Source organism: Lepeophtheirus salmonis, chromosome 6 (assembly GCF_016086655.4).
Source record: "Lepeophtheirus salmonis chromosome 6, UVic_Lsal_1.4, whole genome shotgun sequence".
Classification (NCBI taxonomy): Eukaryota; Metazoa; Arthropoda; class Copepoda; order Siphonostomatoida; family Caligidae; genus Lepeophtheirus; species Lepeophtheirus salmonis.
In genome coordinates this window covers 56,503,948-56,521,532 of record NC_052136.2, presented here as the reverse complement: position 1 = coordinate 56,521,532, position 17,585 = coordinate 56,503,948, and the positions used below count along the sequence as shown (strand labels likewise).

Below are 17,585 nucleotides of genomic sequence, written 5' to 3'. Positions count from 1 at the left end.
GATGAATGAGCTCATTTAATTTAATTAGATTATATGAACGTCGAATCAAGAAGGCTCGATGGAATAGAATATAAATTATTTTTATATTACGTATGTAGATAGGTTGTGGCATAGGTTGTTAAAGAAGGAAGACTACGATTACAAATGATGACGTCATCGCTTCTTGAAATTTGTCGAACAAATATAATATTAATAAGAAGTCATCCTCTGTCTATATATTGAATGAAATTGGCTGCATTGGATACTTACTAATTAATTACTATTTACAAGTCCCTCTAGTTCTTTTATTACACATTGCATTTATTTGAAGCAGGAAACATGGCATCTGGAGCATCTGAATCTGAATTACTTGCTCAATTCCAAGTAATTATTTAATAAATACTATCCATTTTGTCTATTGTATTTTTTGTGGTTTGTAAATGTGAAGTGAACTCTTCCTTTTTCCGCAGTCTATCACGGGAGCGGATTCGGACAAGGCCAAATTCTTTTTAGACTCTGCCCAAGGACAACTTGAGATGGCGTTAGCGGCTTTTTATGATGGAGAGCCTGAGTTTGAGTCGGTGCCTTCAGAGACAGGCCCAGCCTCTTCCGCCTCGCAGACATCTTCCTCGCAGTCCTTTTCGGCCGGGAAATCCAACTCTAAAAAGAACTCCTATGGTGCTGGCTCATTCAATTAGAGTTACTATTTAGTTCCAAATATTCATTTTCTCTTTATTATGTAGGAGGAAATTCGAATATCCACTCTTTAGCGACTACAATGTCTGATGAGGATGAGGATGATGATGACAAAGAGACTGGACAAGCCTTTTATGCTGGAGGATCATCCACGAGTGGGCAACAAATTCTAGGTCCACCCAAAAAAGGTGGTCAAGATTTCGTGAAAGAAATGTTTAAAAAAGCCAGAGAACAAGGCGCTGAAGTGGACGAGGACGGAGACTCCTCCTCGTTAACATCCAGGAGTCTCAATTCATTTGGAGGAACTGGTTTTAAATTGGGGTCAAATGGTAAGTACATTTGAGACAAATCATTCTGTATTTCCGGTTCTAGGAAATATCGGGAAAAAATATTATATTATAGCAATTAAACTTCCCACCTAAGCATTTATGCATTACTATTTCGGTTTATTGAGTTTGAGATTCGTCCTATTATTACAAGTATGGATCTTGTAATAAAAGGTATTTGTAAGAAGCTTACTATTTCTCTTCTGAGTATTTCATTTATAATTTGAGTCAATTTATTGTCCTATTAAAATAAATCGATATAATATCCAAGCACATGTATAAGAAGAAACAAAAATCTAAAAAAAAAAAAAAAACAATGCTTCATCATTAGAACTCATTTCACTGAAATTATAAATAGATAAAGTGATATGTGGATTGACTAGAAGGTTTAATTTATATTATAAAACATTTTTCGACAAATCTTCCTAGAACCTCATTCCAATATAAATGATATCACTTTTGCATTTGGGACAATTTACATTCGGTTCTTGATACATATTTCAAGTCATGAAGGGAAAAATAAGTTCATTGACTTAGAATGGTACTATTATGAAGTGGATTTGTATAATATATAAATTATTCCAATACAGATAATGATAGTGAAGTAGTTCCCTCAATGTCAAAATCGAAGCGGGAAGAATGCGAATTTACATTAAAAATGTGGCAAAATGGTTTCAGCCTTGATGATGGGCCATTAAGAGCCTATGATGATCCTACTAACAGAGAATTTCTAAGTTGTATTATGAAGGGCAAAGTACCTTTGGAACTTGTCAGAGAAGCTCATGGCGGGGAAGTCAATATCAAAATGGAAGATCACAAACATGAAGAATTTGTCAAACCCAAAGTTTCAGTAAAGCCTTTTCAAGGAGCGGGTCATATTCTTGGCTCTGTACTTCCTAATATGGAAATAAAATCTTCAGGTAGTGCTGAAGACCAAAAAAATTCTGAAGGAAAAGCTTCGGAGCAAATCAAGGTCGATGATGCACAGCCCTCCACAAGTCTCCAGGTAGGTTCGTATCAGGGCCGTTGGAAGCTCTCAAACACGGGGAGACAACAGATTGTTTTATTTTTGAATATAAAAAAATGACCCCTCCTCCTCAGAGTTCTTACGGTCTTGTGTATAAATGCATCGTTATCAATGATTACCTTAATCAAATTTTCTTCATATTTCTTTAGGTGAGACTAAGTAACGGAACACGTCTTGTGGTTAAGCTTAATAACACTCACACTGTTAGTGATCTAAGAAGATATATCACTATTGCTCGACCAGAATATGCATCCACATCATTTTCTCTCCAAACAACGTTTCCAAACAAAGAACTTATCAATGACTCTGAAACTCTAGAGACTGCAGGACTCCTCGGAGCTGCAATTCTTCTTAGGCCAAAGTAAAACGAACATCTTTTAAATGTAATTAAACATCATTAATTAATTATTAAAAAATATCCAGCTTTACATAAATAAATACCCATCATTTTATACGATAAGAATGTTCATATGTGGTTTGTAGATTTTATGTCATGTTTGAAATATTTTTTTATAATATTAAGTTTTTCACTTAGTAATATCAGTTACAAAAAAAATTAAATTATAATAATCCAGCAATGAAATAAATTTGTTATGATTTTCTCTTAAAATGAAAAATGGTCGAATACATTGACGTCGATGCGTTTTCAATAAAATTTTATGTCATCTTGAAAGAAAAATAATGATTAAAGGTTTCATTTACGATATTCGAGGGAATCAGAATATTTAATTTTTTTTCTATCAAATGGCACTGATGATGTATAGGGAATAGAATGATCAGGCTGATTTAAAACAGGCTAATTAGTGCAAGACATACTATGAATGATGTGTGTATCAATCATCATGGCCATGAGTAAGGAATTAGTATTGATGGTAAAAGTTGGTCTTAATTGTTGACGAAGATAATGAGGTCCAAATTATTATTGTTCTGGTGCAAACATTTTTTTAAATGGCCCCTTCTTATATTATGAATGTTTTATGAATATCAAAGTATAAGTGATAACTTAGTTTTTATAGTATTATTCAACTAACTTAAGTATTAAGGGTGTCACAACTTATATTAATAGAAATTGGGTTATTTACATCTGTTTTGCGTTGTGTAAAGTCGTCTCGGCTCAAATGATGAGTTGATTTTCACATTCAAAAAACCCCAATCGCCTGCATATTTATTGAGTCGGTCAAGATATATTAAAACAAATATAAGCAGTGTCCCATACAATTCATTAAACGGAAGTTTAAATTCAATTCCCTCTTTGATTTTATAACTATTCTAGAGTAGATCTACTCTAAAAATAGGCTTTACTATGTAACTACATGAAAGACAAACTAAAACTAAAGATGCCTATAGTGACTATTTACGTAAATGGTCATCCTTGTTTTAGTATGCAGTCTCAAATTAGCCTACAATAAGGTCGATCCGGCCCTAGGTGTGCTGCGAGCTATTATATTGAAACTTTTTATAATCAATTTACAAACGCAAAATTGAACCTATAATTTTTTATTTATATTCCTGACATTATTATAAATCGGCTAACTAGTACAAAAATCACCAAAGCTTTCTAGCCATCAGCTAGATGATATTTTTTCCACCTATACTAGTCAAAAATCACATAGATCTATCCGAAAATCAACGTAACTAGTCAACATTGAATTTCAGTTATCATTTTTTCGACCACGTCAGGCAGACTTGATGTCAAGAACATTAATTTTATTTATCTCTTCCCTGAGTTGAAATTCAAATTGAATGTCTGATGACAGGCAATATATTTCGTAGTCCTTCTTTTATATTTCTAATATACTAACCAAATTAGGGTGCTTTTAACCATATTTAATGAAAACAATGATTGATCAAAAGAGAAAGATATATATGGTCTGATCGATCTTTGATCGTATACGGTATACATATACAGTGCCGTATGTCAGGAAGATTTTTCGGTCCGCTTTACAAGGGTGAATGGTTGATTTTCAGTGGTGAACGTGGGATATTTAAACAGGGCAAATGCTACAGCATAGATTAAATCTTGCAAGAATATCGTCCAATGGACTGTCAGACCATTATTTTCTTCAGGCAAACATTGGGAAAAATAAAATGAAAAGGAAAAACTCTAGACGGAAAGTCAATGCCGACCTATTCATAAAGGAAGGAGTATAATGGAGTATAAAATGCACGGTGCAAGAATGAGAGAAAATTTTTGAACTATACAATTAAGTCAAACAATTTAAACCTCCTTAAATATTTTTAAAATAATAACGGATGAAGATAATGAACGAGATTATAATATACCATGAAACGGTTACATCGACAGAAAATAAATTATGTTCACAAGCCTTGATGTTCTTAACTCGCATGTATACGTGGTGATGTGTTTGAAAAAAATGCATGTGTTCTTTATCATGATTAGAAGAAGAAGTTTTTCCTCTCTTTCCTTGACGCAAAGGTGTCAATCAAACTGTCCATGTCTTCATGGAGCACCTTGTCCACCATCACCCTGTCCATGTTCAAGAGGGTGAGGGAGGAGAGCCTCTCCTGGTCCATGGTGGTCCTCATGTGGTTCTTGAGCCTTCTGAGACAGGAGAATGACCGCTCCGCCTCACAGCTGCTGATGGGCATTGAGGCCAGGATAACGATCACCTTGTATAGCTCCGGCATCAGGCGGAACACTCCCGAGCTTATTAACTCTGCAGCAATTTGTGACGAAACCATGTCTTCTGTGTCAATATCTGCCTAGAGAAACATCACCTTGGCATGCTTCAATGAAGTTGTATAAAATTAGTACTGTCCCCATTGTATTCTCAACAGGGTTATCTTTACTTGTTATCTCCACCGACTTGTAGATTGCTGCCCTCTTTGGTGACCCTTCAGTGAAGTTGTATAAAATTTGTACTGTCCCCATTGTATTTCTCAACAGGGTTATATCTGAGAGAAGATCCTTGACTACAAGATTGAGCACATGGGCGTAGCAGTGGATGTAGACACACAGTGGGGCTGCTTCCTTCCACCTGGCGGCAAGACCCTTCTTGATGCCGGATATGTTGGAGGCACCGTCTGCGGCCAGGGAGACAGTGCGGGCGGGGTTAAGGCCGAGATCCTTGACAGCCTCGTGAAGCTTCTCAAACAAATATTTGCAGTCAGTCTGGGTAACTTTTACAAACTTGAGGAAGCTCTCTTTCTTGATGCCTTCACTCGTCAGATACCCCAGTGACAGACTGAACTGCTCCGTGTTTGACATATCTGATGTCTCATCAACAATCACAGAGAACCAGTAGTCATCATCGCCGGCACAAGTCTTGACATCTTCAATTATATTTTCCGTCCCTTTGGATGCTATAATCTCTATCAGCTCATTTTGGATGTCAGGTGAAGTCCATTTGGCAAAACCTGCCCCAGCTGAACCAAAAAATTTGACTTCGGCCTCCAGTTTATCTTTGAGAATATGATTGTCGTGTGAACGCAGGGACAAAAGCTCCAAGAAGTTTCCTCGACTGTTTTCATTAGATTCCGTCAACTTTTCTCTTGTTTCGGAATCGCCCCTAAAAGCCAATCCTTGCTTTGCGAGGAACCCAAGAGTTCGGAAAATATACCTCAAATAAGCTCGCAACTTCACAACTTCCTCAGCATGTTGAGACTGAGCACGGCCGAGAACCGAGGTATTCTTTCTCTTTGATGTGAGGAAATTGATCCACTTTTCCAGCGACAGTTTGTGCTTTTTGTTGTTAGAATGAACTTTCAACGAGGAACTGTTTTTCCATGTTTTGAACTTAAATTTCCCAAGGTTGGAAATGGAAAATTTGGAACAGGCGAAACACTTGGCTGACTTTTTAACCTCGTCATATTCTAGCCACGGGAACTTACGGAACCAATCATATTGAAAGTCTCTGGAGTATTTGTCATCTATCTGAGAACTGTATGTTTGTAACTTGGGCTGTAGAGGATGATCTCTCTCGACTTTAGGCACAGTTTCCCGCTCAGTCTCCACTCTGGTTCTGGTATGGATGTCCTTCCGCTTTGACTCCCGCCCGGTAAGTATCTTGTCACCTAGCTGGCTCGTGAAGACGACAGGGTACTCTGGGCCTCCGTCCACAAACTCCATCTCCTCAGTCTTGCTCTTCTCACCTCCCTGGACATTCTCGCTAGTCTCAGAGTCCTCTGCAGGGAAATATTGTTGTTGTTGACTACAAAGAGCTGCTCGGGAGGGAAGATTGGTCCGATATCGAGATTAGGAAGTCTTATTCCATGAGAAATCCGTCCGCTGGGGTAATTTGATGAGTCGCCATTATTTTCTGTGTCTGCAGTAACTTTCTCTTCAGCAGAAACGGACTTTTCAGATCTTGGTTCAGGCAGTAAGGCCTCAACTGGAGCAGGGTCATCGGGACAGGAGGAGGCAGTGACTGAGGGTGAGGATGTAGCAGAGGAAGTTTTCTTAACAGCAAAGTTCAATGTTTTCTGCTTCTTATGATCAATTTTCACTTGATACTTGCAGCTGGGGTCATTCTTATGGAGTTTAACTTTGTGATCATTAAAGTTGTCCTTCTGTATTTCCTTCTGACAGATAGAACAAATCACCAACTCTCTGTTAAAATGCGTTTTCCGCTTCCCGTGATACATTTCTGATAATTAATAAATTACTGCAACAATCCACTCTAAAAAGTACATAACTATTATTTATGTCCCTTTTAAGCAGTAATAATTTAATTTATCTTGTATTCAATGAAACAAATTCTCACGTTCTTAAATATTTCAAGGGTACTCCATACGAAAAATGTTGTGTGCGTCTTTATTTTTTTTTTTTTGGCTGTAAAGTACTTCCCATTTGCAACCAGTAACGTTAAACGTAATATCTAACTCAAATATCCACTCAATGTGAATTACTTTAAATCCATACGAAAAATGTTGTGTGCGTCTTTGTTTTTTATTTTTGGCTGTAAAGTACTCTTGAAATAATTGCAGTAATTTATTAATTATCAGAAATTTATCACGGGAAGCGGAAAACGCGTTTTATATTCAAAGGTTCAATCGTTTATATTTATAAAATGACAGGCAATATTTGAAAGAGATATTACGGTAAATTACTGGATTTGAATTCAAATTTCTGCGATGAATTGAGATACCCGAGAGTGTTAACTGTAGTTTAAAACCTCCATTTTATCTATTTGACTTAATTTGGCCCCAATATTGTCTTAGAGATATAATTTATTAATTTACTAATTCTAGAAATGTGCCGGTGAATTTTGGCTACTTTAAGTACAATTTGTGGTGCCTCCAAAGGATTAATCAGAATCATTTTTTCATTTAAATGAACTATAATTTGTTGGAAAATGTATTCCATGTTCAATTTTGAGAAAAATTATCTAGCTTCCTTTTGGGTGGACGTGCTACAAATATGTAATTTTATTATAATGACTCAGTACTATTATGAGTTGGTCATAAGTTACATATATATAATAGATTTTAATAATTAATTATGACTTAATTAATCTATATTTACATACCTATATGATTGGTGGACGGTTGAGTAAGGTTTTTTTTTTGGTCCGCTGAAGCGGACAAAGCGCAATACTGACGTACGGCCCTGTACATATATATAGTTTGGACATATCTATATTAATCAGAGTTGCTAAGGGAGCCACTTTCTATGGAAAATTTCAAAGGAGTAGGTTATGTGATTTTGAAATATTCCGTATACATTTAAGGATTTTTTTTTTTTTTTGAGTTCTCTAATCCTGGAATTAAATACTGACCTGTACACTGAAGATTCCTTCCCCTTCGATCCCCTTTTCTCCATCCCAAAATGTCCTAATAGTCATAGTTATAGAGAAAGATTAATTTACTTACTACAATTATTTTAATTATTACTTCAGCCCAATAAATCTTTTTCTGCACTGCCTCTGATTAAACACGTTAGGGGCGCAGATGAGGAGAGGAAGGGTCTTAACTTTCTTCAGTTATATACATGTATATTAGCGGGTTATGAGGGGACAGTGGGCTAATGAAGACTACTTTTTTATAAATGTTAGATTTAATTCTATAAAATAGTCTATTTTATGATTTTTATGAAAATGCTATTATATAAATTCAGGGCAACGACAATTTATCTCAATATCAAAAAAATGTCAATTTTTTATAGAAACATTTTGAATTTCACATAATTTCGGATAGTACATAGAGGCATTTTTGAATCATTTTCTATCGAACTTCCGAAATTAATAAAGGAATCTTTTAAGAGATAAAAAAGTACTAATTTTCTCAAAATACCAATTACATGATTATAATAATTCTACTTTTCTTTATTACAATAATTATGAATAAAAGTTAAATATATATATTTTTAAATCCCAAAATCAACACAAATTACAATATAACAGGCTTGGAGATGGATCAGAAAAATGACCGGCGTTCATGCTTTCCGTTCAATTTTGAACGATGAACGGGAAAAAATGAACAATGTTCATTTTTATGATTTTTAATTATTAATTTTTTCCATAGATTACTACAATTTATTTTTTGACTATGTGTATAATTATTATTAACTTTGAGGGGGCCTAAGATAAAATAAATATATATTGAAAAATTATAGTTTTAATTTTGTGTTTACAATTATCAATTACTATTTAAATTAATTACTTTTTATGAAATGTTTCATAGAGACCATTTGGATCACTGGGCTGATGAATTTTCGTGTATAAAATAGGTATTCTATGTTAGATTAGAGTTCAATTTTCAATATACCCATTCATTTCTTATTTTTACTGGTAAATACTTTAATAAAATTTGAATTCTATTTAAGACATGATCATAAATGTAGTGTAAAATCAAACAAATTAATGGGAATGATTTTAAGTATGTAAGGTAGCATTTCTTGGTGTCCCGAAATGATTGGTCTCAGATTATGTGTTATGTATCACCATTGTTTTATTTACTTTTATTTATATAATGAATGGATTAGTTTTAGCAATCAATGTACCTTTTAGCGATAGTGTCTACTTGTATATGATATGGTTTGAGATTCGACCCCGGTTTCACTGCCAAAATTAGGAAAATGTCAAGTATCGAATTCTTATAAGTAATATATGTTTTCAAAACCAAAATTTTATGTAAAAAAATAAGAAATATGACAACTGGTAGGACATAAAGGGATCCATTGCATAGAGATTGGCAGTAGTTGGAGATGGAGCATCTTTACATGAAAAAATATTGACCATTCCTGTAATTGAATGATCAACTTGCTACATGCAATGTTATAATTGAATGGAATGTAAAAGAAAAGGTATTCGCTATGTCTTTTGATACAACAGCATCAAATACTTGAGGTCATGAAGGTGCATGTCTTCTTATTGAAAAAGCTCTAAAAAACCCTCTTTATCATTTAGCCCGTAGACATAATATAGGAGAATTAATCTGCATGGAAGTCTATTTTTGGAAAGAGTAAAAGTCTACAATATGCGGTGTTAGTGGAGCTTTAAAAAATGGGGTGAAATAAATAAATAATCTGTGAAAACTTTGGATATTACAGAAGAATCAATTTTATGCAACAAGAGGGATCAAACTAATGAGTGATATAATTTATTAACTAATAAAACTCATTTCGCCGAGATGATTATTGGGAGTATGCAGAGCTAAATATGACTTTACTAGGAAACCCGTCAGAGTTAAGACATGTTAGAACACCAGGAGCTATTCATAGAGCTCCTTTTATGCTATGTCAACTTATGCAAGTGAAACAGTCAGTTTGCACTGTGGACAACGAAACAACAGTAATGAAACTATCAATGCTTTAGAAAGATTTGTCTGAATCACATGTGTTGTTTATGGGCTTCATCAGTTTAAAGGACCTTTATCTACTGAAGCTTCACTTACTGATTAAACATTTTACAAAGAGTTATTAAACTATCAAACATTGCATGAGGAAGTCGCTATTACTGCAGTCAATGCATTTCTTAGACAAAAATGGTACCTTACAGAAGAGATGGTTGCGTTAGCTTTATTCAGCGTACAGGTTCTAGTAGCAGGTTTAACTTTACTCATAATGTACTTAAAAGTTGACATAAATAACTCAAACTAGAATATATTATGTGGAAAAAGGTCTAAATTAAACAAAAACTAACTTAAAATATAAAAGAAAAATTAGTTTAAAACACTATAAAGTAAATATTGATTTTTAGTTGTATCAGAATGAAAATATACATAAAAATATAAACAAAATAATAGAATTGATAGAATTAGTCATATTCACTGAAATACTAAGTTTTAATGTCCTGGAACCTGCAATTTTTCACTTCAAAATCGATTACATCTTTAAACCTCCAGGGCTGGCTGAATTTTTAAGATATCTATACGATTTTTGTTATGTAAGTTAAATATTGAAAAACCTTATAGTAAAATAAAACAGGTTTCCTGATGGAAAAACAATTTTTTTTTTTGGGACACCTGAATATCATATTCATATTTTTGATCCATAAAATAACAATGCAGTCTTATTAATGAAGTCTTGCAGGCTTTGTGCATGTAGCATCGAACATGTATAAAAGATGCATTGTATATAGCACTTCCTGATGTATATCTTATTCATGTACATTAATATTTTTGATTTAAGAAAAATAATTTGTATATACAGGGTAGGGCAGCAAAATTAATGTTTATTTTCTCATTACTATGAAAAGGTTTTTAGCCATAATTTTTTGATATTCTGTTTCCGCCATCCTTTTTACAAAAACAAACTCTACTAATCATTTAGTCATTTCATCATCATGAGCGAGCAACAAGCAAAAAGGCAGCGCATCTCAGAACTCCTAGATGATGGAGTTGATGTTTGGAGAATAATATAAAGGAGGATCCCATTAAGCAGTGCCGGCTTCTCAATAGCACTGTGAAAATGCAGCACCCCCTATTAGTTTCTTATATACTCATTTTTGTTGATATAAATTGCTTTACATGAATATAATAAAGTAGTAATGATTATCAAAAGTCCTTCAATAGGGCTTCCATAGGAATTATATAAATTTTAAACCAACAATAGTTACTCCAATATTTATTACCACGCAATATCAAAGTACTTTTTCTTAATTTTTAACCTCTCTTTTTTTCCAATAATTTATTTATTGTCTGGAGAGCGTGGGAAGATATTCATATAGTTTAATTTCATATTATACTATTAAGTGGCAGGTATTTAAAAGTATTATCTTTTATACAATAAAATATTTTGTAATTCCTGAAAATTTCATTCAATTATTCTAATGTTAATTTGTTCAAATCTAAGCTTCTTATTATCATTTCTGAAGAAACAAACTCACCAGCTTTTAAGTATTTTCCATATGTTTTTTTTTTTTTCAAAGCAAGTATGACAATCTGGATAGCATTTGTCTCCAACTTTTTAATGATCTTACCTCTCTAGTAGTGCACAAATCTCAGGCATTTCTGCCATTTTTTTTTTTCAACGCTGATCTGATGTAACAAGTAATGGTGTAGAGTTTTTTTCGGTTATTGCAATCACAACAGATGTTTCACAGTACTCCCAAGAAATAACTTTTTACAAAGTCTTTTAATTTCTATTCGTTCATTACGTAGATTATTAATGATGAAAATCCGGTTTATTTTTTGGTTGGCCCGTTTTTTTGAAATTGGTAATAAGGAACTTTCTTTTCCTTAGCAGTTGTCATTATTACTTAATTCTTGATTAGTAAAAATACTCTACTAATTAGATTCCATTAGATTCCAAACCTTATTAAACGTTCGTGTGTGCAAATAAAAGATGGGGTGTAACCCTGAAGATTTTCTGCAGAGTTATAATTTGTAAGTAAATTTCCTTGTTTGTATCCTTTTCACCTTCCTCCATAGTAACATCTTACTGTAGATGATCTAATGAAACGTCATGAGCATTATTCTTTCTCTCCTTCAAAACATTCTTCAAATTGTCAGACCATGTTGATTTTCAGTTTCTTTTTTTTGTGTGTGCTTGTCGGAAGTGCAAAATAGTTTTATAATATCAATAAATTAAATGCAATAAATTGAAACTTTAACAGTTCCTTTCGTACCCATTTCAAAATAATTTAACTTTTTTATATAGAAAGTTTAATCGTAAAACAATTATCATTACAATGGTATACGACAATGTATTATATATTTTTAATTTAACCCAACTTCTATTATGAAACACTTATATTATGGGTAATATAAACTTTTACTAGAGTTGAGTAGTTTGTAATGAAAAAAGTACCTTTAAAAATTAGAAACAGAAAAGCGGCTGGTCAAAATTCCTAAACATTATAAGTTGATTCCAGCACTAGGAAAACTGCCCTGGGGAAAATTACTCTGGATAAAATTGCCATAGAGGAAAATTGCCCTGAAGAAAATTGCCCATATTTTGTTCAAACTTCATGATGAATAAGAACACATTATAAATTCGGTTAATATTATTTATGCCAAATATCTAAACATGTTTGTTTGTTCCATTCCCCAAGGAAGTACCTTAATGTGTGAATAAAATTATTGCAATACAATTTTCTTGCAATTTTTTAAATTCAATCCAATCTTCTAAGAAATGGATCGAGAGGATTGGTAAGGAGAGGGGAGGATAAATAGCTTGAACTAATATACCCTATGAGATTTAGAAAAACGTAGCGAATGTGAGACATATACCTTGTTGATTGTTGTACTTCTAAAGTTACGAGGATTTGAAAATTTGCCTAAAATACTTCGTTTTTTTTTACCTAACGTATATTTTAATGAAATAATCAATTGTTCACTCTTTTTTAAAATTTGAACAAAGGCTCAATTTGAATTTAATTTACATTTGTTGTTTCTCATATAAGCAAACATTTCATCCAAATTTGGACGAAATCTTAGATAGTGGATGTAAAAAATATTTTTTTTATTCTTCCTATATATGGAATGATTGGTGTTAGGCAATTGCCTGAATATAGGAGACGGGGTAGTGTACCAAATAAAGATAACGAATAAATAGGGTAAACTGTGCAAGAATGAACAGGAGCACGAAATTGAGGCTTCATCATAAACTGCTTTATAGATATATATTTCTATTTTTCAAAATGATTTCCTTTGGCTGCTATAATGGCTTTCAACCTGGGTCTAGAGGCACTACCTCACTTCTTGATGAAGGTCTCGTACATGACTGCTCACTTTTTCTGGACGGAAGCCTTTAGGTGATCCAAATTTTGGTGAGGGGTAGTACATGCTATCTTTTCGTCTACATCCCAAATGGTATAGTAGAGAGAGGAACAATGAGGAGTAAGATGCAATCTGTTGACCCTTTATACGTTAACCAATTCAACAATTTCTGGCCTTTCTTGACCCGGATGAACTTGGTTGCTGTTTAAAATTTCGTAATATATCAGGGGCCTTACCCAAAATCCGTCACATACACCGTCAAAGTCCCATCACTGACATTGAGGGCCTTATCATGCTGCCTCATCAACATGGACGGACTTCTGGCAATCGCAGTATTTATGTTCTCTATAATCCGGGTTTTCTCGGTTCTAACGCTTCTTGTGAACCTATGAATGTTCTCACCTAAAACCACTATGAAATATGGAACAATGCAGCGGAATTGACAACGCCCTCAGGCGAAACTATTCTCTTGAACTCAATCAGTGGAGGTTCCCGTCTCAGTGGTTCGTAATGAAGAAATATATACTGAATATATATGATCATCTCCACACTCACTTGGGCGTAGAGAAAATCAGACACCGTTTGTCTTTTAGCCTCCATGCTGACAACTGTTGATTTTTAAAATTTTGCTATTTTATTGTTTATTAAGCGGAATAGTCCGTAGTTTTAATAAAACAACCTCATATTTTTCAAGATATTAACCGTAAAGTAATCCAGATTGATTTAATGTCAAGTCCAAGATTTTACCTCGAACACTGTATATATATGTATGCCATATATATAAATAAAAAGGATTGAATTGGTGAACTTGAAAGTTGTACCTTATAAAATAGAGCAAGAATAAAAAAAAATCCTTAAAAAAGTTGTCTAATTTATCAGCTAGTCCCCCCTAACCTTTCCAAACAATAATCCCATGTAATTGTATCTAACCACATTTATATATTTAGTCAAATAAGTTTAAAAAAGTATCGAACTAACTATGGAAACTAACTTTGAAAACCGGTAAAAAATATTGGTATCGTGACAACACTACCAACCACCAAAGTTATGAGCGATATGTAGACATATTTGATATTACAAGTTTTTACTTTTGCACACACTGCAAATATTCTTTTTTTTAATATTTTTACATTAAAATTTTTGTGTTCTTTCTCATATTATACGGTCTCAAGAGTATAATTATTAAGATTTTCTTTAAAAAGTTCCTTTAATTGGTCAGATAGAGTTGTACCGATTAAATATAAGTAGAGATGATATCTTTGACAGGAAAAAATGAGCAATATCAGCAATCTGAAATATGATTTCCGGGGGGGCGAGAAAATGACTTACTGCAATAAAAAAGAAAACCTTCTACATTTAAATTAGAATTAGTGCAAGGAAAATATTGTATTTACTTATATATCCTATATATTTATTTTATAATACATTTTTAAAACAATTTACCCCAAAAGTAGGCGAAAATTCTTCTTTTAGCAGGATAAATATGGAACAACGTAGCTCAATGGACAACACCCTCAGGAGAAACTATTCCCTCGAACTCAATCTGCGTAGATTCCTGCCTCGGTAGTTCATGAAGAAGAAAATATACTTAATATATATGGACTTCTAAGACGATTCCTAGGTCAGATGGAGTAAATGTTTAATTATACTTAAACTCCATCTATCTAATTAAAGGAACTTTTACTAAATAAATTAATAAAGAGGATAATCTTTAACATTTAAAATAGCACTAGTAAAGGGAAAATATTATGATTGTATTTAAGTTAATATAAAGGAGGTATCTGCATAAAGTGGTTTCAAGCATTTCAGATTTTGCGTTACATGGTGTTCAAAGTTATTCTGATTCCCCGTATAATGGAGTATATATCGCATTTTTTTATATTATAATAATAAATCAAAAAAATATACATATATATTAAACATCAATTTCAACCAAAAATGAACAATAACTACGTATAAACCTAATTTATTTATATACTAAAACGAAATACCTTTGAGGCAAAATGGCTTTAAGTCAAAATGTGATGAGGTGAAATGATTTAAGGCAAAAGGTCATGAAGAGCAATAGTTTAAGGGAAAATTACCCAGCTTAAAGTTTTCGTATATCCCGTCTAATGGGCCTTTTTAGTCTGTGAAAAAATGCCTACATTGAAATTATTAAATAGTTTATGCATAAAAAACTTGTTAAACGGCATGATAACTTGACGTAATGAACCTAACATTAAAATTTTAACTCATTTGAATAATGCCTCAGGATACTTTTATCCTGTAAATATAAAACTTATACACTTACAGGGCTGATGTTATCCTGTGGTACAATATTCGATTTTTTAAGAGTAAAATTTAAACGAGAGATTTTCTCTGGACATTTATTTTACAAAATCATCTGAAAATAGTGTTTGGCACTACTTTTATTCAATAATTGAACCCTATTCATAATATTATCCAACGGTTCGATTTAAGCATCTGTATTGAGCCGCTTCTTCCTCTCCACAAAAATGGGAGGGCTGACTGTGCCTATTCCTCTCCACAAAAATGGGAGGGCTGACTGTGCCTATGCTAGCCACAACGCCCAAGACCATGGCTCCGGCTGGATAGTTTGTTCTGAAGACATGTCTTACTTAAGCTGATCCGGTCTACTTGGATATTGCCATGGGGAACATGCCACATGATAGAAACTTCAAAATTTAACTTCTTTGTTGCTTCATTTTACTCGTTTCTTTTGTTTTTAATTGAGTCGAAACTTTACATAAGGAATTTTGAGTTACAAAACATATCTTTCACTGAGTTTGAAGAAAATGAACGAATACATTTCTGATTTATTGAAATTTAAGTTAAGAGTAATATAGATTAGAAAATATAGTAAAATACTGATAAGCAAATCTATCTTAAAAAGTTATTGGAATATATTGTTATTCAAAACTATTTTCTGGAAAAAACATAATGTCTTTTCATATTTATCTTTGTCTATCTCCCTACGAACGGTACAATTGATTTGCTTCTATTACTATAATCATTGTGTTGATTCATGATCATCCTGAAGTGACACAAGGTAATGTTTGCTCATTATTAAAAGCTCAATTAGAATGTAGATACATTGTAGAAGCATATAATGAATTCTTAATAAAAGAAAATGTTCCACATGGCTTCCTTTCTTTTTAAATCCTTGCTCAGGAGACATAGGATATAAGTATAAATAAACAACAAACTCATTGCTCAAGGAATTTGACATGTGATCGCCTTTAAAGAAACGTGATATTTTGCTATGCATTGCAAAGTCTACATATGTCATAAATTAAAAAAAAATAGATGTTATAAAGCATAAGCGGACTATTAACCCAAAACATTTTTGGCATAGGGCAAAATGCCGCAGTCCTAATTTGCCGAACGCACAATAGACCGAAGGATCATTTAGGAAATGTAGCCGTAAAAATATAATAAATAAATTGATATATGCGATTGTATATTTTATTTCAATTTAAAATGATAGTACATTTAATAAATAGATACCGTTTGGTTTTAGGAAAACTGCCCTGGAGAAAATTGCCACTGTGGAAAAATGCTATAGGGAAAATTTCCCAATATTGAATAACAACCTGACCACCAAGCAGGTTAAAAACCATGGCCCCTACTTCACAAAGCATTTAGGCCTCCTCAAAATATTTCAAAATGAATCCCAATACTATGGGTTGTTTAAAACTAAGGCAGGAAAACCATGCACGTTAAAAAATCCCGACGCAACTTCACAAAGCATTTAGGCTCCCTCCAAAATAAACCCTGGGTCCATGGGTTGATTAAGACTACCGTAGGTACGCCAAACAGGTTAAAAACTACGGCCAACACTTCACAAAGTAAATAGGGCCGTTCCAAAACTGATAAATAAATTTTGGTTCCCTGTATAACATACATATGTTAATTTTTATATGGTTTATAGTAGGTTGATCAGATATCCGGGTTTTATCGTGACTATCTTATCAACAATGTTTTTTTTGTTAGCTGCATAGTTTAAGTACTTTTGAATATTTGAACCCATAGGATTGGTGTTCATTTTGAAGAGGGAGCCAAAAGGCTTTATGAAATGGGGTTAGTGTTTTTTAACCTGCCTTAACATCAACAAAACAAGATTTGGGCCGAGATATTCTGATTTTGTTAGTAAATGACGGGATATTTTCCCTAATTTTCCGCAATGACAATTTTCTCCAGAGTAATTTTCCGTCGATGTTATTATTCATATACTATATGTATGTCACATTATCATTCGACATGATGAATTGTTCATATAGCAAAATACTCATGGATTGACAAAGAAAGAATAATATCAGGCAAAAGCTGTGATCTACCCATAAAGTTGCCTTCCCTTGCCTTATATTATGATTGGTTGTCAATCCATGAGTATTTTTCAATATGAAGAATCCATGATATTGAATACTAATTAA

The 17,585-nt window shown here is 33.1% G+C and overlaps 1 protein-coding gene across 1 annotated transcript; it reads left to right on the top strand.

Annotated features, from left to right (window-relative positions):
* The first annotated feature begins 63 nt into the window (after positions 1 to 63).
* Positions 64 to 2,645, top strand: LOC121120532 (NSFL1 cofactor p47). The gene is made up of 5 exons (XM_040715413.2): positions 64 to 363; positions 450 to 657; positions 723 to 1,004; positions 1,592 to 2,007; positions 2,178 to 2,645. Exons 1-5 carry the CDS (start codon positions 319 to 321, stop codon positions 2,391 to 2,393), a joined length of 1,167 nt encoding a protein of 388 aa, XP_040571347.1. The 5' UTR covers positions 64 to 318; the 3' UTR covers positions 2,394 to 2,645.
* The last annotated feature ends 14,940 nt before the right edge of the window (positions 2,646 to 17,585 follow it).

Excerpts from the sequence above, each read along its gene's own strand:
- LOC121120532 (XM_040715413.2), top strand. The coding sequence starts at position 319 with ATGGCATCTGGAGCATCTGAATCTGAATTACTTGCTCAATTCCAA. Across the intron at positions 364-449 it reads AATTACTTGCTCAATTCCAA|TCTATCACGGGAGCGGATTC; the intron begins GTAATTATTTAA and ends CTTTTTCCGCAG. Across the intron at positions 658-722 it reads CTCTAAAAAGAACTCCTATG|GAGGAAATTCGAATATCCAC; the intron begins GTGCTGGCTCAT and ends TTTATTATGTAG.